This window comes from Zonotrichia leucophrys, chromosome 2, assembly GCF_028769735.1.
Source record: "Zonotrichia leucophrys gambelii isolate GWCS_2022_RI chromosome 2, RI_Zleu_2.0, whole genome shotgun sequence".
In the NCBI taxonomy this organism is placed as follows: Eukaryota; Metazoa; Chordata; class Aves; order Passeriformes; family Passerellidae; genus Zonotrichia; species Zonotrichia leucophrys.
In genome coordinates, this window is record NC_088171.1 from 14536282 (window position 1) to 14558094 (window position 21813).

Below are 21813 nucleotides of genomic sequence, written 5' to 3' on the forward strand. Positions count from 1 at the left end.
CTGTTTCCCATCAAGTGTGATCATACAGAGAGAGAGAACCTACTTTATGTTGCAAGAACCAAACAAACATTTATGAAGCACAGCTGCCAGGAGACTAATAGCGAGTATGTCTCTTCTTCCATAATCATTACAGAGAAGTGCAGGAGACTAAGAGGGGAAATATGAAGGGAAGGGCATATTTTAATAGCAAAAGCTTAATTTTATTTGTGTCTTGGCTGAGGAAAAAAAAATATTTTCAGTAGCTTGTCATTATAGATAACCTGTCCTTCTCTGCAGTGAAATCTAAAGCACCTGTTGGGTGTTGGATCCTTTCAGTTTGGGATTTACAGGACTTACACTCACTGTGCTAAAATTTTAAAAAATTAAGCAGTAGAAAACAAGCCAGGGTCTGATGCTTAGGGAAGGTGATGCTCACTGTGATGCTCACTGAGGCACTGCTGTCTCCAGCCAGGTCTCGGCCCCACAGCCACTACTGAGGGACTGAATACCATACTCAAATACGGTATTAATACAAGATACCTAAATTAAATTATTACAGCTTATCAGTATTGTATCAGCTCAATAATATCTGAAGTTTAAATCGGTCACATTCTTAAAGGAGGAATGTATCAAACAGAGATGAAGTGCGAATTTCATCTTCACTTTGAAGATGTTGTGGATTGATTGAAGGGAGGAGCTGATATTTTGGTAATGGACATTACAATTTCCAGTAAGACAGGGAAAACATGGCTGGTTTTGGGCTTTGGAAATGACACTAGGGAGATTTAATGCAGAAATTTTCTGAGAAAATGTAATTAAAATTACTATTTGGGTTCAAATATATTGGATATATATTGGTTCTGTTGGCAAGAATACTGCTGACATTCCTTAACTCTGCAGGTTTTGTAATCCTAGGTGGAGATAGAGAGACTGTCTTCAAAAATAAAAACCCAATTTGCAACTTTTCATATGTATTTCATTAACACTGTGCAGGTGAACTGTGAAATGGACCTTTTTATAGGTAGAACTTTTAGCACTAATAGTCCATTTTGAGCAGTTAAGATAATTTTTCAGTTTTTGAGTCATTAATTTTATTACACAACTTAGAAAACTAAGGATTTCTTTTTATTTTTCAAACAGTGGGAAATTTTACACTGAGCACATCACGATATGGAGAGGTACATTGAAAGAGATGCTTTAAGTTTTCCTCTGTGCTATAAAGATGAAAAGATCCGTTAATTACTCTTATTTCAGTTTTGGAAGAAAAACACATTCTGTCTTTCATAGCTGTACATTAAAAACTGTATTTTTTTATGTAGCAGATATCAGTGGTTTTATGTAGAGAAAATAAACCTTCCACTTTCGGGAGCTTGCTTAAATTAGTTAATTATGAGAAATATCTGCGTTAATGTCCAAGTGGGTTCACAGAAACTTTCCTGCTCTGTTAAATGTCCTTTTCCTTGTTTACCTCATTCAGGTAGAATTTGCCTTTAAGAAGAAAACTGCTTTCCAAATAAAGAAATAATTGCTTGATGCAAAGCTTGTCACAGCTAGTTAGTTACTTTTCGTAGTAAATCAGAATTTTAAGTCAAATCCCTCTGCAGGTGTCCAATTTTTCTCTCTGTTCACTTCAGTGTAAATCAAAATCTGTCTTATTTTGAGAAGAAAAGAGAGTCTGATTACTGTAATATTAAAGATTTTTAAAAGGGTACATCATACATCTGTTGATCATGGCAGTAGTGCTTTCATTAGGATTGTGATTGCTCCTCTAAGCACCTATTTATGGGCACATGCATGTTTCTGATCCAGATCTGTCTGCTGTCCAGGAAAAGCCAGACAGAGGCGTGTGGGAGCTGCTGTTTCCTAATTGCTTGGATAACTGACAGTCAGTGTGGTTCCAAAACTTGCTGTGTTTATGATTCTTGAAACAAAAGGCACAAAATGTAGATGTGATGGTGCCAGATAGCATCTGTTATACGTAGCTGTTGATTTGCAGTTTGTGATGTGTTATACCCAGGACTGGAAGGTGCAGAGAAGGCTGCTGAGTTGGCTCTTGGCTCTGACCTGGCTGCACTCAGGGTCAGGCAGAGGGATGGAAAAGCCTCCAGACCACCAGGGAGGACAGAAGGAAAGGAAACAGAATGTCCAACAAATGGGGAGGCCTAGGTCTGGTGGGAACAAGAGCAAAGATACCCTCAGGTTTGGGAAGGGTGGGAAGAAGGGTTTGTACAAGGGTTTAGCTCAAGTGTTGTGCAGGGGGCTGTGTCCCAGGAGGGCAATGAGGGCAGGTCTGGCAAGAGCAAGCCCAAAGGACTGCTGCAAACACTGAGTGGGGCAAGGGGAATTCTCTTTACAAAATTAAAGTTGTCAAGAGGAAAGCTTTTGGGGCTAAAAAGTGATGAAGTGTAGGATCCAAGTGTTACTAAATGAATGATGCTTACATTGCATGTATGTAGATGACTGCTAAAATGACACAGCATAAAGCCAGATATTGATTTTTTGGCAGAGGCATATCTACAAAAAGATAGGATGTTATTTCAATCTCTTATGTGTGTATATATATATGTGTGTGTGTATATATATATGTGTGTGTGTTTATATGTATGTATGTACTTCTTGCATGTTTGCTTCGAAAAACCACACAAGAAAATTTACCAAAAACCATATTATTAACAAAGTCATGTTCATCTGTGATGACCTTTTGTCATAAGTAAGATTCAAACTTGGGTTTCATCAGCAGCTCTGATGAAAAGAGTTCTCTTTAGGCTAGTAATAGCTTCATTGCAATAAAAATACATGGTTTTCTACAACCAGCAATGTCCCTAACTTCAAGCCAGGAAACCCATGGTGACAGTGATTTGCAAGATGCTGTATGAAACAAGGTGTGGAATACCTCTTTTCAGTATGAAACAACACCAACTGTTCTGGTTTTCCTTTATAAACCTTTTTGCATGTGACTTTAGAATTGGCACGGAGATTTGAATATTTATTTAATTTTAAACTTAATGCAGTGATACGTATAAAACTTCAACTGAAATCAGTAAATATGCATTTCTAGGCAGGTTGAAATGCTGGTTAACCTTTGAAATGCATTACTTGCCTTATATTAGCAGAGGGAGATGACAAGGAGGTGCATATTAAAGCCTCTTGAGACACAGGATCATCATTCTTCCAAGCAGCTTGGCCTCACAAGTGTGCTGCTTTCCAGGGTGCAGAAGGCATGTCCATAGCCCATGGAAGCTTGGTGCATTCAGCCTCCTGCTTTTGCAGATTCCCTGTGGAAATCTCAATTAGACATTACCAACTGTCTCTGCCTGCCTTTAACATTTCTTCAGTACTTTAATAAGTTGTCTGACTCTGTGTGCTAAATTCATAACCTATCATGTATTATTTCACTGACCTGATGTCTCTGGCTCTGTGTTTGAAATCTTCTGTTCCCACTCTGTAATATTTTCTTTTTGATTACATGGGTATTTAAAAGTATAAGCTTCCAATAATTAACGTACACATAAGAATGGGTTTAGAGCTTCTTACTGGAAGTCCTTGAATTACCCTGATCTAAATTTGAAAGTACAGCATTCACAACTTTGACATTAAAGTTATACATTTGGTGAATAACATATGTACTTTTTGGAAAGTGAAATTAAAAATAAAATAAATTGGTTAGCATTAGAGCCTCACGTAGCTCTTTGATGTCAGCCTTCTCTGGCAAGCTATTAATAAAGGCCGTGATAAAATGTTTAAAAAGCTCTTGGTACTTCATTGAATTACAGAAGCTGCATTTTCTCATACTATATTTAAGTTTTTGCAAATGAGCCTCAGTGATCTGCCCTGTGGGCTCAGTCAAGCCCCCTGCTCAGGGAGAGCCTGGGAGGAGTTTCCCCAAACACTGCTGACCATCAGCTGATTTTGTGCTTTGCTTGTCAACCTTCTAAAAAATGCTGACTGTGATAGCTTCTGTAGCACGGCTTTTTAACTGTTGTAGAATTATGATATAACACTGGCCAAACTATAAATAGCATTGCAAAAATGTTTAAAGTGACAAAAAAAAATTTAGAACAGTTTCAGACAGTTGTGGAAGCATTTCCACTGCATGTGTGGTAACGCCAATAATCATTACTAAAATGAGTTAAAATTAAATGTAGGTTTAATTTTTTTATTTTTTTTAATATCTAGGATGAAGATAGAACAGAGGAGGACAACAGCAGAGTTGAGCCTGTTGGACATGCAGACACTGGTTTGGAGAATGCTACCAATTTTTCCCTGGAGTAAGTTACTGGCAGAACATATTGTTTTAATGAGTCTTGAGATTGAACACAGACTAGTGAAGTACTTTGAATAATATTAGTGATACTACTCTAAAGAAAGTGGGGCAATCTTTTTTAGGTCATGTGTCATTTTGGTTTTAAGAAATGGATCTTTTTAAAACAGATTTTAAACAGTTCAAAAAGCTTGTATTAAAGATGATCATTGGAAACTTGACATTTATAAGTGCTGATGCTACAGTAGATTTTCTGTCTCAAAGAATATGCTTATTTGATGGAACTTTGAAAACTTGACAAAAGGAATAGGGTCAAGGACAGAAGGAAAAGGTAATAGTGCTATTACAAATAGATCAACAGGTAAGAATTTCAAAGGGGAAAATCTTAATTCCAATCACTAGTTCACAGTCTCTAGGAAGATGTGTCACAGTCACAAGTTGCATGGTCAGAAACCTCATACTTTCGAATGGATCAAAACTGGTGTTTTGTTAGCTCCACCCAATTTAAAAATACAATCACTGAATAATATTTTATGTAGTCAAAAGATCCTGCAAACTTGACCTTTTGCATTTCATTGGAAAGAGCTGACCCATACCTTGTTATGGAGTTAATGAGAAAATATCCCTTCTAGCCTTAAATTAAATCTTTTAAATTTATTAACCTAAATTTTAAATAAAATTAAATCTTCTGTTCCTGTTATTTTTGAATTAAATTATGAATTAGGGACAGAGGTTTTAAATGTTAGATAAAGATCATGGTGACATCTATTAGGCATTTTACTCGGTTCCATTTACAAAATCTGTTACATTGTAAATTCCAAATGCTGTTTCCTAAATAGAATTTGCAGAACTTCTGTCAAATGTAATGCTTCCTGGTGTTGCTTTAAGTAACTTATTGACTTCTCATCATATGCTACTTCATTTATGTTTTGTTTTCATCTCATACTTCATTACATGTTTGTTTGAAGTAGTTGGCTCAAACTCCTGAGAAAATCAGAAAGCCAGATTGAAAGAATATCTCTTAGGAAGCTATAATTTCCTCTTTTTTTTCTGTTCTACAAAATTTAACATTTGAATTTGGGATAGAATTGATTAAAAAAAAAAAAAAGTGTAAGAAAAATGAGTGCAAGGATGGTAAGTAAGCATTTTGAACAAATAAAAAATGACTGACTCAACCACTAGAACAAGCTAAATGATGTATGCTGGATATGGAAAATAAGTGGATTTTTTTTCAAATTTAAGCCATGTTTCCATTTTGGCAGTTCCAGGTGCGTCACACAAATTCTCACTTGTTCTCTTTCTTAGCCCTTAATTTTCTTCTCAGCTAATAGCAGACTCAGAAGAAAGTTGATCATAGAGAATCACAGGCCTACCAAAAGCAAACAGTGTCTTTTAGAGTTCCCTTTGGAGGTCAGAGGAGTTGCTTGAATCCTGTGAGCTCCTTTGCCCACTAATTAATGACAATTTAGCCTTAACATACAGTGAGAAGGAAGTCAGCCTGTACAGAAAGTGAACATGGAACAGCATGAAATGCTGTATTGATCTCAGTCTTAAAACATTGATCCATGTCTGAAGAAGAATACATTTTTGGCTGAAGTCTCTCAGCTCTCCTGTTGTTGCACTACTTTCTTGAGTTAACAGTGACAATAAGGATAGAGACCTTCCATTCGTGTTTAAAAATCAAGATAAAAATTCAGACACCAATTGAGGCATACAGCAAATGCAAAGGCTACCTTAAAAATAGAAAATTTAATGTAGGTGAAAAGTAAAACAAACTGTAACCCAGGACTTGTGTTGACTTCCCAACCATATGTGGTCTGGTTATTCTCAAATTACAAATTAAGAGCTGCAAGCTTTCATGATGGGCCACCATATGATCAAGAGCTTATTGAAGGAGGTAGAAAATCTCTTACTGCCATCACAGGGAATTTGTCTTGCTCTTTGCTCCATTTTGAGTTTAAGTTTTATTTCTATGCCTATGAGGAACAAGCTTTTCAATGATCTGTTTGTATATATATCTGGTGCCAGGAAATAAGACAAAAGTATGTAATGCTAGAGAGAAGCATAAGCTGCAAATTTAGATTGTGGCTTTTGTTCAGATCTCTCACTTCCAGTTTTACTGAGAGGTTTGGCTCTTGTATATTATTTTCTCATTTATGCAAATACAGCTCTTTATGGTTCATGGGCTATATTCCACCTTTGCAGATGTGGGCATGTTTCAAATACATTAATAGATTTGGTCTAAATCTATTTCTACAATTTTTACATGTCTCTGAACCTCTACTTTCTTCTGCTGCTTTTTTCCTCACTACAGCAAAATTTATAATTGAAAACTAGATGCATGGTTGCTTCAGGAGACGTCTGGTTGGTTTTGAATGTAACAGTTAAAACTTACTTTAGAAACTTCACTTAGTAAGGAGATGCAGGAATCTTCCAGTAAAAGAAATGAAATTGCAGTAATACAGATTAATGTGTTTTTAAACTGGAAGGATTTAGCCAATTAAAAATTTAATAATTCTCATTTGATTATGAGGTAGTCATGGGAAAGCTAATGTAAAAAAAAAAGCATTGGCTCTAAGATAAAGTAAAGCATGCTAATGCTATGATGAGCTTTTAGGTTTCTGAGGAAAAATGTGTGTGGCATTTAAGGTATTTCTACTCAATGGTCAGTTTAACTTTAGAATAAGAAAGAAATAAAGCCATATGCATGCCGTGATGATGATGAGACCTCTTTTTATGTATTCAGCTAAATTTAAAAAAAATATTATATTTTTCTTGGTTCTATTAATTGAAGCATTTTTGATGATTGATCTCCTTTCATGCCATCAGATTAATCTTCAGGTACGTAGTGTTCAACAATGCTTTCATCACCATGACTTGGTTTCTGGAATGGTTTTGTTTTTCTGTGTATGTTTGTGTGGGGTTTTTGGTTCCATGTTCACATTCCTCATTGGTCATTGTCTCACAGTGATATGGTAAAGCTCGTCGAGGTCTCCAATGACGGCGGGCCTTTGGGAATCCATGTAGTGCCTTTCAGTGCCCGAGGCGGAAGGTAACGTATCGTGTAGGATTTTCTTTGCATTGTAATTTGTTGTGCTCTCTCTTGGTTGTGCTGATTTTTGTGTTGTGTGCCTTTACCCTCTGTAGAATATTATCTGTTTTTCAAGAGGCAGTCTCACTGGATAGGAAAGGAAGAAATGCAAGTTTGCTGACTCTGTGCTTGGAATGGACTCTATAGTTCAAAGGCTTTGCTTAGAAGGAGTTAGAATTGGGTGTTGTAATCTCAGGGTAAATTGAAGGATAAAGACATTTCCTTTTGGACTCCTAAAATGTATAAACTTCTGCCCTAATTCAGGTGGATATTTGTGCAACATTTCCCTGTGTACTGTTTAAACCACAAGTTTTCAAAGAACAACAGGAGTTTAAACCAGAGGCGTCCTACGCTGTCACTTGTTAAGAGTAGGAGAGAAAACAATTGCCGCACTTTTAAAATTTCAAGTTGCCCCATCTGTTGGGGTTAAAATGAAGTAGCAGAACCAGTTGAAACATTCTGATTTGGGGAAAAGTGAACCTCCTTTTCAGGCTGAAACTCCTGAAGTTTGATTGCTTACCCACCAGAAAAAAAAAGGGGTAAAAAACGAAGTTTGCATTTAAAATACAATGTGGAGGATGTTATTAATAAACAGAATACATAATCTCTAATGCTTAATTTGCTAATGCGGAGTTTTAGTGTGTAGGGTCATGAAAATAATCTCAGAAAAAAACCCTAAACTTTTGTATTAATTAGTGATGGATTTGAAAATTTAAGTACCTTGAGAATTGATAATTTTTCAGCAATGTACGCAAATTTTATACTGTGGTTGCATATTCTAAGTACACACTGTATTTTCTTTCCTAAAGGAAAAGGGGAAAAATATATGTATCTTAAAAGTAATCTTTGCACATGAAAAGGGGTGTTAAATTCTCCTGTTGTCCCAGCAGCAATTTTAATTTTATAATTAAAAACTAAAAAATTAACAAAACTAATTTGCTATACAAGTGTATCTCTCAAATATTAATATGCTATTTTCAGAAATACTAGAGTATTTTAGGTATTTTTCCTTCTATACCGAATATCTTCATGGGATTTTAAACACAGTATAAGAGCTTTATTTGCACTTGTTACTTGAAACCCAATTCTTTCATAGCCTGAACAGTATGAGCTGTTCATACACTGACATACATTATGAGAAAATGTAATTTGTCTTACTTTAAAGCTACTTTTTCTAGGGACTACAAGTATTAAGAGCAAACTTGTGTTAAGTGGTGAATTCTTCTCTTCATAATCTGAAATTCAGTAAATTCAGGGTGGGGATGGAAAGGCCATGAGTGAGCAGTACTTCAGACATAACTCAGAAGTAAATCCGATCAAGTTAGGGATGGTTGAAATGTTCACACAGTTATCTGGGATTTCAGCAGTGTGAAGGCCAAGGAAAAGACTGGTTTAAGAATGTCAGCTGCCTACTAAGTACTTGTTTAATGATGCTGATGTTAAAATATGTATTTTGACATTTTGAATAAGAATTTTAACTTAAGTAAAATTTGCTTCCAGCCTGTGAATGTGGTTGTCAAGTCTGAGGCAAAGTTTAAACTGTTCATACATAATGAGATCATGTTAAGGAAAAAACCATAAACAGAAATAAAATATGTAATTTTTTTAAAAAAGAAATTTAACTATATCATGCAAAATTATTTGATTAAGTTTTACTTCAGGAAAGCCTGTTTTAAATATAGATGTTTCAAATCAGAACATACTGGAAAAGCAAATTCTATTACAAGGGATATAATTTTTATATTAAAAGGTACCCTCTTTTTATTCATACTGCTAGAACTGACTTCATTGAAAAATGGACCATATATGTAATTGCTGAGGTTTTTTTGACCCTCTACAAAATAATCTGCTGAAGAGGGGAGACACTTAGTCCCATGTTTGAAAGTGTAGAGGAGCAGAGTTGGGGAGGATCTAGAATATTTCCAAATGTTTTCTGCCATGCCCCATGTGTTCTAATGAAGGAAAAGCAGAGTTCATTGCTTGGGATTGATTCTGATGTGTTGTGCTGCTGCTTTGCTGTCTGCATACCCACGTCTCTGCATGCTTTCAGGTAGGATAAACACATTTTCTCCAGCTGTCTCCAGTGTGGACAGGGGAAGGGACACACTCAGGTTCAGGTTTGAAGCAGTTGGTGGGGATTTGGTTAATTTTTTTTCCTCTCCTGGTTAAGACAAACTTGTTTCTCCTTTTGCTAGATTGAGAGGGAGAGCAGATGCATGGCAGGGATCTTCTGCTTCCTACTTATTTCTCACTTAGCACATGGCTGCTCTTTGTTCCTCCCCTGGCTGCAAAAAATAATTTTCCCTGCTACAATCAACCTACAACTCCCTGCTTATAATAACTCAATTGGGGATGTGCTTAGTACAAACCTAATTATAGAAAACCAAACACAAGACTGAGTAAAGACTTTGAGGGATGTCCAAAAAGACAAGATCTCATTTGTTATATAGATTAGTCCACTCTCCCATTGTTGTTTTGTATTTGCTTACTGTTCAATTTCAGTTATGCTGTGTTTTCAGTTACTTTTCTTGTAGTTCCTTTCTCTTGCTGTTTAGAATGTTACTCTATAGGCAATGGTTATTAAATCAATAGCTTGAAAAAGTCTTATGCAATTCACCTTGTTTTCTCTATGCAATAGGCAGGAGCCTTCTCCCACCAAAATATTTACACCAGAAAATCCCTCCTTAAGGAAACACTCCAAAACTGTAAAAATTATGTGCCATAACTCTGTTCTTTACTTCTGTTGAGAAAATATTTGACTTTTTTCATGCTCTTTTGGGAGTTTGGAATAAGAGTCTTTTGAGTATTATCTTTTGATCTTGAACAAAATCTGTAAAGGTCTCTGCCTTATCTATATAGATGCTACAAATTATTATATATACACACAAATTCTGTGTCCAGTAAAACTGAGATTTTTTTAAAAATAAAAACCCTTGTATTTCTCTGGGAAAAGTACTATTGATTTGTAAAGATATGGTGAAACTTTATTCTATGTATGTTTCCTTGTTATCCTTCTGTTTTGCCTCTAGAAATGTATCTGTCTTTTATTGGCCTATTTGATCATATGATTTTGTTAGCAGATTTTATTCACCTTATCAAAAGGGATGAGGGTATACATATTCATCACCTTATGGTTATGCATTTTTTAAGGATAAAAGTTTTGTTTGCAAACCTGCTGGCACATTTTTGCAATGGCATAGATGCAGTGCTGAGCAGAAAAGGAGGCATGAAAATGAAAGTAGAATGAAGAAAGAAGAGAAGGCAAATCAGAAAGTGTTCAGATAAGAGTAGAAAAAAGAGAGAATGAATGAGATAAAAATATGAAAGGAAAGAAAATTCTAATTCTGTGCAAAATTACCATACCACACCAATCCTTCCTTCTTATTAGGTGCTCAGAGGCAGGAGCAAACAGTCCCTTAAGAATCTCATTTGAGCAGCCTGGATGATGTGGGATGTTCTGTTGATGTTTAAGTGAGAATGCACCAAGTTCTCTGAAAGCTCAACAGTAATTATAGCCTAATTTACCATTATATGGCCTCTTCTGCTTTTGAAATCTCAAGCTCTATACCCTAGCTGCTCTTCTGAAATCCTGCCATGTCTGTCTTTGGAAAGATATTCAATTGACACAAGGAATATATGAGAGAACATCAGAAATCTCTGTGAATAATGATATGGAAATCAGAGTCCCATAGTCCCAAGTCTACTCTGAAGTCTACTTAGTAAAGCAGAATTGAAAAGGATTTGGATATTCATCTGAAAACCCCACAATGAACATCCACTAATAAGTATCAGACATGTTACTTTGATACAGACAGGTATGCACAGCTCTGCCAGCTTTTCTTCTGTTGAAGTATGCCAAAAAGTCCATGATTAACTGTACATCTAAAACTTGCAGCTAAAAATATTTTTTGTTATACCTCCTAAATGTCTTAAAATATTAGGAAGTCTCAAAAGAAAGGAAAAAAAGAAAATTTTTGTCAGTTTAAATGACAAATCTAGCAGCTTTTGTTAAAAAGAAAGAAAAACCTCAAATTGAGGTGGGCGTTTAAACATACACAAACCCCAACTACCCTTACTAGAAATCTAGAAATTTGAAATTTTTTATACTCTTTCTATTCTTTTTTTTTTAAATTGTAAAGATTCTTCATTTTCTAAAGTTTATAAATGCACTTCATGTGTTACTGTAAAAATTTTAGTCTTATACTCAAGGTAGAAAGAAAACTGAAGTAATATCTAATGTCCATTGTCTATAGTGAGAGTCCATAATATTGCCTTCACGGTGCCTCTCTAGTGATCATATTCTCTTTGATCAAGTAGGAGGTCTGTGCTGTCTGCCTCTCCATTTATTCTTCTGCATTTTCAGCCTTTTAAGTCTCAAAGGTAGCCATGACTTTCAAAAACATATGTATGGGGAATAAATTCTCTGTGGAGTGAATGTACCATTCCCTCACTCTTGTATCTGAATTCAAATTGTCTGATCTCAGCCTTTAAGAAGTTTTATAAGCATAATTTGAAGAATTAGTCGAGGTAAAAAGCTGAGGAGTGATTACCAAAGATTGGGAATTTGTTCTGGACTTCAGGCATGAAATTTAAATGCCTCCATAGCAGTGCTGTGATGTCAATACTGGGTAAAGGAGTTTATGTCCAATTTAGCATTGAGTAGCCACAATAATTTAACTTGAACAAACAAGCCAATTTGCCTACTCTGACCTCTGAATCTAGGAATTTTACTCTGTGTTTATGTTCTTGTAGAACTTTTCAGAGATCTTTCTAAACATGAAACTGCTGCACATCAGCTTTTCAATCAATCCTTATTTTTGTACCTTAATCTAGTTTTTGCCATTTCATGTTAGTGACTTTACGTAAACATTTAAATTGGCCATTTTCTATTCTGTCTGATTTGATTACACTACATTTAGCTTGCAGGTAAATAGATAAATAACTTCAGTTTGTACATGGGCCATGATGGCCAAATCATATTCTAGATGCTCAGTGTCAGTTTTTATTTTTACTTCCACTGTCAGTTTTTATTAAGGTAAATTATCATCATTTCCATACATCTGGATGGCATGTGGAGAGTTTGCATTTCACCAACTACCCCAACTAAGTCAGGCAATTTACATGTCAATAAAAAAATCGTTGCTTATTTCTAGTTTTATCATTGGTTGTAATTTATACTGAGAATTGAAATGTTAACACATGTAGCTGAGTTTATTTTAATAGTATAATTAGAGTAATGAACCTCATGGAAATACAGTGGTGCAAATGCTAATATAATCTCAGCTGCTTACATTCCCAATTAAGTATTTAAAATAAATACAAAGATTGAGCTCTGTGCTTTGGCAGTTTCCCTTCTGATTCTGTGTCAGCTAATGTTAGTATAAAACAGCACAGGTAGAAAATTTTTATTTATTATTGTTTCAACAGGATTGTAGACTTGCAGAGTGTTTTGCAAAGGTTCACATGATATTTAATCTCATTCTTGAAAACGTTGGAATTGAAAAGTTTTGTAATGGAAGAATTTATATTAAAAACTGTGTTGACTTACTTTAACTGGACAAAATTGAGCAAATTCAAATATACCCATCCATTGGTACGCTACATGGTTGTGTTTAAAAAAAATGTATATACTGACTTTGGTACTCTATACTAGATGAGTTTAGATGCTTTCAAAATTTATGTCTTCCTCATGAAGGGAACATAATATTGAAGCTGTAGTATAACTCCACTTTGCAGGATTAATGATGGTGGCATATGGCAGGGAAAAAATCAATTTGTTTTTAGGTTACTGCATATTTGCAATATCAGGTCTACTCTGTTTATCTCCAGTTGCTGCAACAACAAACATGAATTCCCAGAAAGTCTTTTTTAGAGTCACATTCTTGCATTTAACCATAATGTGCTGAAAAAATACTGTAGGAAGTTGGAAGGCTTTTGTTAATTTTTGAAGAACATACTTTTTCCATAGATCTAGTTTTCTCTGCCATGCAAACCCTCATTTGGGAAATTGTTTCTGGAATTGTGTCGAGAGGGATCTTTTGTGCCATGTGTTTATGTAAAAAAATAAATAAATGAAAAGGCACTATGAGAGGCCTGGTTTTAGTTTTGACTCAGTCTGTTCATCCAGCCTTGAATTTGCTCTCAGTGACTTTAGCTTTATATGCCTGGTTAACCTAGCTCTAACATTTGTTAAAATGCAAAATCCTCACGAGCACCATATGCCATGTTAGAGATGAGCAGTCTTTCATTAGCAGAACTTGTAGCCTTTGTTTAATGAGATTATTTACAATTTTGACTGGTAGTTTATTTATCTGTTACATTATTCTACTATTGGTTAGGATTAGTAATATTTTTACAGATTTAAAAGCCTAAGTGGAATAAATTTATGAAGTGTCAAACCATGCATAAAGGTGCATCTTGCATTAATAATTTGATAAAAATTCAGAATGTGAGACAGTAGAAAGCAGCATTTAAAAAAATGCTATGTCAAAACTATTGATAGAGCAATTATTTTGTAATCCTAAGTACATGAAGACATTGGGATGAAATAACCACATTGTTTTGTGTAGTATATTGTCATTAAATTAACCTAGATTGTTGTACTTTGTGTAGATATTGTTTGGTATTTTTTATAATTAACCATATAAGCCAAACACTTGTTGTTGTTTCTTTGTATGCTCTTGTGCCAGCATTGCATGCACATGCAAATTCTGAATTGTCTTTGGGCATTGCAGCGGAGTGCACCTGCATCAAAGAGCTGTTGGGCATCAAGTGAAAGAAAACGAAGAGTAGATACAACTCTTTTCTTTCCTGCTCAAGTATTTTGTTGGTTTTCTCTTAAATGTAGCATTCCCTATTTTATAATTTCCTTTGCCTATCTCTTCCCCATTTACAGTTACAGTAGCTTCACTTTGTGGCTCAAAGACAATCTCCCCAAAAGATTCATCAGCTCACAAAGTGAAGAAGTCACAAACTTGTTTTCTAACACATCAGTTTTCTATGTGTCAAAACTATAATTCTGATAAAAATAGCATAGTGAAGCCATACAAGTAGTTTTCCTTTTTACTATTAATATAACTGTTAGTTTGGTTCTTCATGGAACTAGCAAACCATCCATAATTTCTTTATAATTACTTATCAGTCTTAAAAATCTGAGACTGCCTTCAACACATTTTTTTAGTGAACAGAAGGAAAAAAGGGATTGAATCAATGTCTTAAAGTTTGTTTTGTTTTACTTTCTGTGACTACATAATGTAATAATGAATAATTGTAGTACAACATGGTCATTAGGTTAGTGTGCCACTGTTGTGGACTTGTAGAGTTTTTTGTCATGCAAATGTCTGACTCAAGCTTCATTTGCTGATTTGTGTTGTCAGCATTTATTGTTTTTCTCTTCATGGTCTGTTTAGATTTATAGATCCTTTCAACATCATATGTTAATGTCTCTTGGTGGTTCCAAAATGGAAATACTACTAGAATACTTTCTCCTTCTTCTTCACCTACCCTGTGGGAGAAATTGTATGACTGTTCTGTAAAAAACGTGTATTATTTGCTTATGCTGGTGATAAATTGGTGAATGAAGAATTGAAAGTGGAAGAAATAAGTTAATTTTACTTTTTTGTCCTGTTTGATGAAGGGCTCAAGTGCATACATAAGTTTTGAGCACTTGAGGAATCCTTTGAAGCACTAATGACTGCTCATCTACTCTAAGGTATTACGTGTGAATGGAAGTGCTGTGATCACTGAAAGGGTTTTGCTTAAAAGTCATCTGTGCTCTTCCAATTCCTGCTGATTTGGACCAAGTATTTTTTGCACCATGCCTTGAAATGAATTCTGAAAAAAGTGATGCTGTTGACTCTGCTGGTGTGACTTTGACCCACTGATACAAATGTGGGATTTCACTGTCAAGCTGATCTTCTTTAAAAAAAAAAAAGTCAAATGCATTCTTGATGCAAGAATAATCCTGAAGATTGAGTTATTGTTCAGGTATAGAAGCATCACTGACTTTGCATACTATCCTGCCAGTACCTCAGAAGTCCTTTCTTCAAGATCCTTTTTCATAATTTCAGTTTGAATATTTGTCTACCTTTTCTCTCTAAATATGTCCTTAGGATGATGCTGTGGGTAAGCACCATACAGAGGGGACTAACTCATTGGACAGAGACTATCAAATGGAAATTTTTATCAGTCAGTTAATTTAAGATAAGATTCTGAATTTAGAAAGAGCATTTAAATTTTTAATTTAATCTTTTTTGATTTATTAAAAAATGTTAAGAATTAAAAAGAAAATTGTTTGGCCCTAATGAAATTATTGAATTCTCTATCCATGCCTCATTACAGGCTGCTTATTACATGAGATGACCCCACGTTTCACTTGACAGAAGGAGTAGTGAAGGCCGTGGCATTCTCTTAGAATTCAAAAATTCAAAATTTAAGTTAAACCTATTCAGCTTCAGTTAACTCACAAAAAAGATATATTTTCTCAGATGTGTGGTGGTTCTTGGAGTGTTTTTACTACACAGAAATTATCCTTTTTCAAGAATGGATGTGCTGTCATCCCACAGCCTGTTCATTCTTACTTTAGATGTGTTTGATACACCTAGGCTTTTTGTTTTATGGAAAAGGGGTAATGAATCAGTTAATTCTTGCAGTTATTTGAAGCTGTGCTGTCCTACTTCAAGGTAAAGATGGTTTAAAATACAGTTTCTGTAGTGATCATAGAAAATCCTATTAATTTAGTATTTTATTATGTTGCAAATTATTCAGATAGTAATAATTTGTAATCTTACTGTTCCAGAACGCTGGGGCTGCTGGTGAAGCGATTGGAGAAGGGTGGAAAAGCTGAGCAGGAAAACCTTTTCCGTGAGAACGATTGTATTGTCAGGATTAATGACGGAGACCTGCGGAACAGGAGGTTTGAGCAGTAAGTGTTCTTACCACACGTTACTTTGCATTATTTGATTTTTAGCACCTTAAAACAATTTGAGCAAAGTAAGAAAGAAACCTCTAAGCTTGTCTTTCTAATAAAGAAAATATACATTTAGGGGCATTAGTGGCTTTTATATAGCTAGACTAAAAAAAAAAAAAAAAAACCAGGATAATTATTGTCATTAGAGTATATGCAATTCTCATTTGATGCTTTTAATACATGGTAGATTTTTTTCTTCTTATATTGGTAATCTGTTTTTTTTTTTTTTTAATTCCCATATGACTTTTGCTGTTATATTTGCAATGCACCATGTTCAGTATAAATGGACAACATGAGGACTTTATTTTTAACATTTTAAAAATATGTGGTTTCTTGATTGTGTGAGAACTAAAGGTGCTGTATATGTAGAAACTTCCTGGAGAAGTTTGAGAGAGAAATATTTTGTTTGTGGTTGTCTGGACTTGGTAGAATCTCAAAATAAATCAGAAAGACTTTTAAGAGGGGATTGTATTTCACACTCAGGTAAGAGAAAGATAGAAAAGAGGTATGCAGGTAATGAGTGATTTCATGGATGGTCATATTGTTCTGAAATTCATAACGCACTGAGGGCCAAATATTGTTTGTTCTGATCATCTTATACTTAATATATATTTGAAATGTGGCTTTAATTTCTTTGACTCTAACCTGAGTTGAAACATCACCCTGCACCATATGGTTGAAAGCAGCTTGTCTCTGGTTGTTCTAAGGTTCTGAATCACAGTTTGTTAAGACTGTGAAGAGACCTTGTTGTCTTTGTATACTTTGGATTCTGACCTTGAAGCCCAGTGTCTGTCTGTACAGGATTGAGCATTTTTTTCCCATTTCTTAATGTTGTATTCTGATCTACTACCAGCTGAAAAAAATTGAATTGTAAGCTAGACTGGTTGCAAGACTCCATTTAATCAGAAAATTGTGGAATACATAGTCTTTTATAATTAGTCATTTTCATTCTAATAATTCTGTTGTCACTGTGGTAACATTTATCGCAATTATTACAATTATCAAGGTTCAAAACAAAAGGACACTGCAGTCCTTCTATAGAACTGTCTGCATTTCATGGCTGTGGTTAATATTTTTGCTTTTCTGAATCCAGTATTTGCTACATTAGTCATGAAGCATATTTAACCATAGTGTTGCCCTGAAGCAGTAAACCTTAGCGAAAAGCAGACCAAATAGGCGAGCAAACAGATTCAAGTTTTATGGTTTATGCTTGAGTGCAATGTGTCTGTCAGCTCGTGTTGCTTAATTAACATCAGTAATTATGCTTATAATATCTTGTAGTCTGCCAGTCCTAATTTGCTGATTTTCTGTTCACTTGAAAACCTAGAGCCCAGCATATGTTCCGCCAAGCCATGCGGACGCCGTTCATTTGGTTCCACGTGGTGCCCGCGGCCAACAAGGAGCAGTACGAGCAGCTGTCCCAGAGCGAGAGCGTCTTCTACTCCAGCCGCTTCAGCCCCGACTCCCATTATGCTGAGGGGAAAAGCATGAACAATTCTGGACTTCACACCTTACAGAGAATGTCCAGAGTGGGGAACCACTCTGACCAGACAGACTCCTACTCACAGCTACCTCATAGTGTCAACTCATCAGGGAAACCGCCCTCCGGCCTGGTACCGTCACCTCAGAAAGTTCTCACTTCCACTGCCAACAGTGGCTATAACACCAAAAAGATAGGGAAGAGGCTCAGTATACAGCTAAGGAAAGGTAAGGCACCAGCGTGCTCCTTGTGCAGCAGGAGATGTGTGTGTGCCCAGTGCCACTGTCCTGGGCAGGAGGATTGGCAGGAGCATGGGGAGTGCAATGTGTTGGGGAAGATGAAACAGGAAAACCTGATGAATATGGTTGTCTGGCAAAAGATTTTGAGAATACAGAAACTATAAGCAAGATTAAAATGAAAGCAAGCTTGAGATACCTTAGTTACTGAACAACTAGAAAACAATGATGTGGCCAGACTGAAGGTAATCCTCTTCTGATGAAACAATACCCTCTGCTTGCACACTGGTCCAAGGGTCAGAGCAGACCCTACTAGCTTAGCATAAGGGGTCCAAAGAGTAGTTTTTAGGTTTTAAAATGTAGCACAGTGTGGTAATGTAATGATTCTTATAGGCTGTATGTGAATGCTATAGGATTTGTATATTGTGCTAGATTGGTTAGTGAGAATTAGACTATTCAACACAGGAGATGAATTATTGTATTGTAATGGGAACCTCACTCTCTTACCCTTTTACCTTTTTTACTCCCTTACGCTCTTACCCTTTTACTCTCTCATCCTCTCTTGCCCTCTCTTATCTCGGGCCTGCTCAGAGCTGTGGCTGGCAGGTCCCAGCAGGGCCCTGCACCCAGGCCCTTTGCAATAAACCCCAAATTCCCCGACCTGGCTGCAGAGATCTCTCGTCTCCGTCCATCCTGACTGTCCTACCCCCCGACGCTCCTACACAATGGGTTGATTTTTGCAGCCAAGGCACTGACTTGTCCCTGAGAGCAGGCCCAGGAGATCCACCCTGCATTCAGCATGTGCAGCATGCCTGCAAAAGGCCATTTTGAGGAGTGTTTTAACCTTTTTTTCTGTTTCTCAGCTAATACAGTAGTGCAGTAAATGCCTCAAATTCTGTTGGCCAAGACCTAGTGAGTGGTGAACTATTTAATGTAAAGAACTAAGCAAAAATGGCCCATGTTCTGCACTTCACAGTTAAGACTTTTCAAATTGAGTTTTGCCTTTAGATTTTAAGAGTGTTTTGGATCCAGTTGGTAAATTGGACATTCTAATTTCCAGCTAAAGCTTTCATTTTTTTCCACTGAGATGTTAAAACCTTTGGTTGAGATGTAATGTGATATTTCCTGTCTTGGCCCTTAGGCTAATATAATTTGAATGGGGGTGAGACACACTATTTAAAGTAGTGTGTGCTTATCTCAACATCTGTGTTATATGTGCACATGTAGATGCATTGGTACATCCATGAAATTTTTATGATGTGAGAAAATTTGGAAATTTTTTGTAGTTAATGTATAGATGCTTTTCAGATAGTTGAAAGTATAATAAAATGACATTTCAATGCCAGTATTCTTAGCTCTTGGGAAATGATTTTTTAAAAGAATTATACATGCTGTAAGCTTTTTGGTATTCAAATGAGCATGTTTAAGATTAGCTATAATTTTGTCTCTAGCAACAAGAACAGTATTTACATTACACAGCAGAAAGTTTACTCATATGACAGCATTCTCCATGAGCTTGAGGTACATGCCCCTTAAGATACTCTTATGTGCTTAATGTTAAGGATATTTATTAATTAACTTTTTTATTGAAGGACATTGAAAACAGTGCATTGAATGGTAGAGATTTTACAGTTTCACAGGTATCAGGCTACTTGTCACATTATCATTATACTTTCCTTTCTATGAACTTCACATGAACCACCAGATTGCTTCTTTCTGGTTGCTGAATTTTAAGCTCTACAAACTTGGATGACATAAGGTTGAGTTGACAGTTTGCTTCTGTTGTTGATGCTCCTTCAAGAATTTCTCTAGGCCATCAGCTCAGATCAGCCTACTTGGAAAAACTTGCTGTTATTGGTTGAGTATGGAATCAGTTGCTTATAAATATTCTCTCAGTTACTACAGTGATTTTTCCCTGGGTTTTTCGTGTCCATGGAAGTCTTTAGAAGTATTACTTGGACAGTACATAAAATAATTCTCAGCCAGAAGTGGAAATAAACATTTCATATTATTTTAAAAGCACTAACAAATAAATATATAATTTGGGACCAGAATATTTTTGCATGAAACAAATACGGTGTTAAAACTCCTCATAAGATGCAAGAATATAATTTGGCATTTTATGGATTTTTGACTGTGATATGATGTTATGTTTGGTCATCTTGCCCTGGATACTGTTTCAGAAATACTGCCCCAAGGCTATAATGTAATTTATCTTTGCTGGTGCTAATATCTTGGGTGGGTTTGGAGTAAAGAAGATGCATGCTACCTGTTGATGAAAAGTGATCTCAAATATACTTTAACATCTAGTTCATAGCAGAGGAGTTTGATGGCTATTAAAAAGTTCTCACTTTGAAAGTAAGAACTTTGAAATATATTTAGAATATATTTCAGAAGTTTAAAGGGGATATTTGTTTCTAACAGTTGACTTATTTGAGAATACTACTTATGGTGGAATGGCACCTAACTCAGGCTATAGATAAAGGCAGAAAGTATGTTTTATTCATGGTAAAAATAAAGAGAATGGGCATAAGGAAAGATACATTTTTATCATTGCTGTCTTTCATTTGGTAATATCCACTGTAGAAAGAAGCATGCCCTCCCATTTTGACTTACATTTGATCACTGTGAGAACACACATATGGAGCAATGAATGCAGCAATATGCTTGAGGATGCCCCAAGTATTTTGTTGTAAATATGAGTTCAGTAGGGATGTTGGTTGTTTTGAATGATTATTTCCAAGGAAGGATGTTGTAATATGTAATACAAGCTTTATAGATTTTTAACAAATATTCTTTTTTGTAGTTGACAGATAGCAGTTGTTTCACCAGTTGGCATCATTACTTTAAAAACTCATTGTGGGGTGCACTAAGGCATGCAAGGTGTTGTCTTGAAATTCAGTTTTCATTTAACCTGTACATTCTGATAATGGATGTAGTATATGAGAATTGACTCTTTTTTAGTACAGACAGACCCTCTTTATTACAGCTGTATTTTTATATCTTGCATAAGCTTTATGATATAGGGTGACAATCATAGAATAATCCTACAATATGTGCCTTTGTAATTATGATTTCTTAATATTTATTGCTGATTTGGCATTTTAAAATAACCTGAACTTTGATAGGATTTAGCAGGTTAATAAAGTCAGAAGAGAAGGTCAGTCATATGTTTCAGTCAATGTGGAATGTTTGTTGGCTTTTCTAAATGAAAATGGATATCTGTTTATCTTGCCTTAAAGGTCAAGGCCTGAACTTTTAGCATATAGATGTAGGGGTTATTGCTGATATTCTAAGGCCATTAAGGCTGTATAGCAGTCTAGCTTAATAGCTCACACAAATTAAGATAATGCAAGACATGACAGTGAGCCTGTGTTTGTATACATTTTGGTGTAAACTGATACACCAAAGTAAGTAACAATAAATAAAAAATAGTTCTTTGCAGCTAGTGAATAAAGAAAATAAGACCCCTGATACAGCACCCAGAGTACTAGGATGAACCTTGAGCTCACATGGACCAGGCACTCACAGGGTGCTCCTTCTCTGGCTGCAAGTATTTGAGCCTATGCAACTGAGAGGAATTAAATCCAACACTTCTAAATAATAAATAACCAATTATATAGCAAATGGCTCTAAGGCTCAGTCTTTGAGCACTTAGTAACTCACAACATTTAGCCTGATACTCACTAAAGCATTCAAAAGACTGCTTTTCCACTGGACATTGTGCTGCTCAGATTTCATATCTGCTGCTTTTGATACTGCTGTACTAAGACAAGCTTGAAGTACTCAGTCTGGAAA

At 35.6% G+C, this 21813-nt stretch overlaps 1 protein-coding gene across 16 annotated transcripts in view; it reads left to right on the forward strand.

Annotated features, from left to right (window-relative positions):
* Window positions 1-21813, forward strand: part of PARD3 (par-3 family cell polarity regulator) — a 445615-nt gene that overhangs the window by 222374 nt on the left and 201428 nt on the right. For 14 of the 16 annotated variants that reach the window (XM_064703969.1, XM_064703975.1, XM_064703971.1 and 11 more), the window contains 4 exons: window positions 4156-4247; window positions 7209-7292; window positions 16129-16254; window positions 17627-18006. In XM_064703969.1, coding sequence (XP_064560039.1) covers window positions 4156-4247; window positions 7209-7292; window positions 16129-16254; window positions 17627-18006 — 682 coding nt within the window. The remainder of the gene's footprint in view (window positions 1-4155; window positions 4248-7208; window positions 7293-16128; window positions 16255-17626; window positions 18007-21813) is intronic. The other 2 variants (XM_064703974.1, XM_064703979.1) reach the window with 1 other exon arrangement.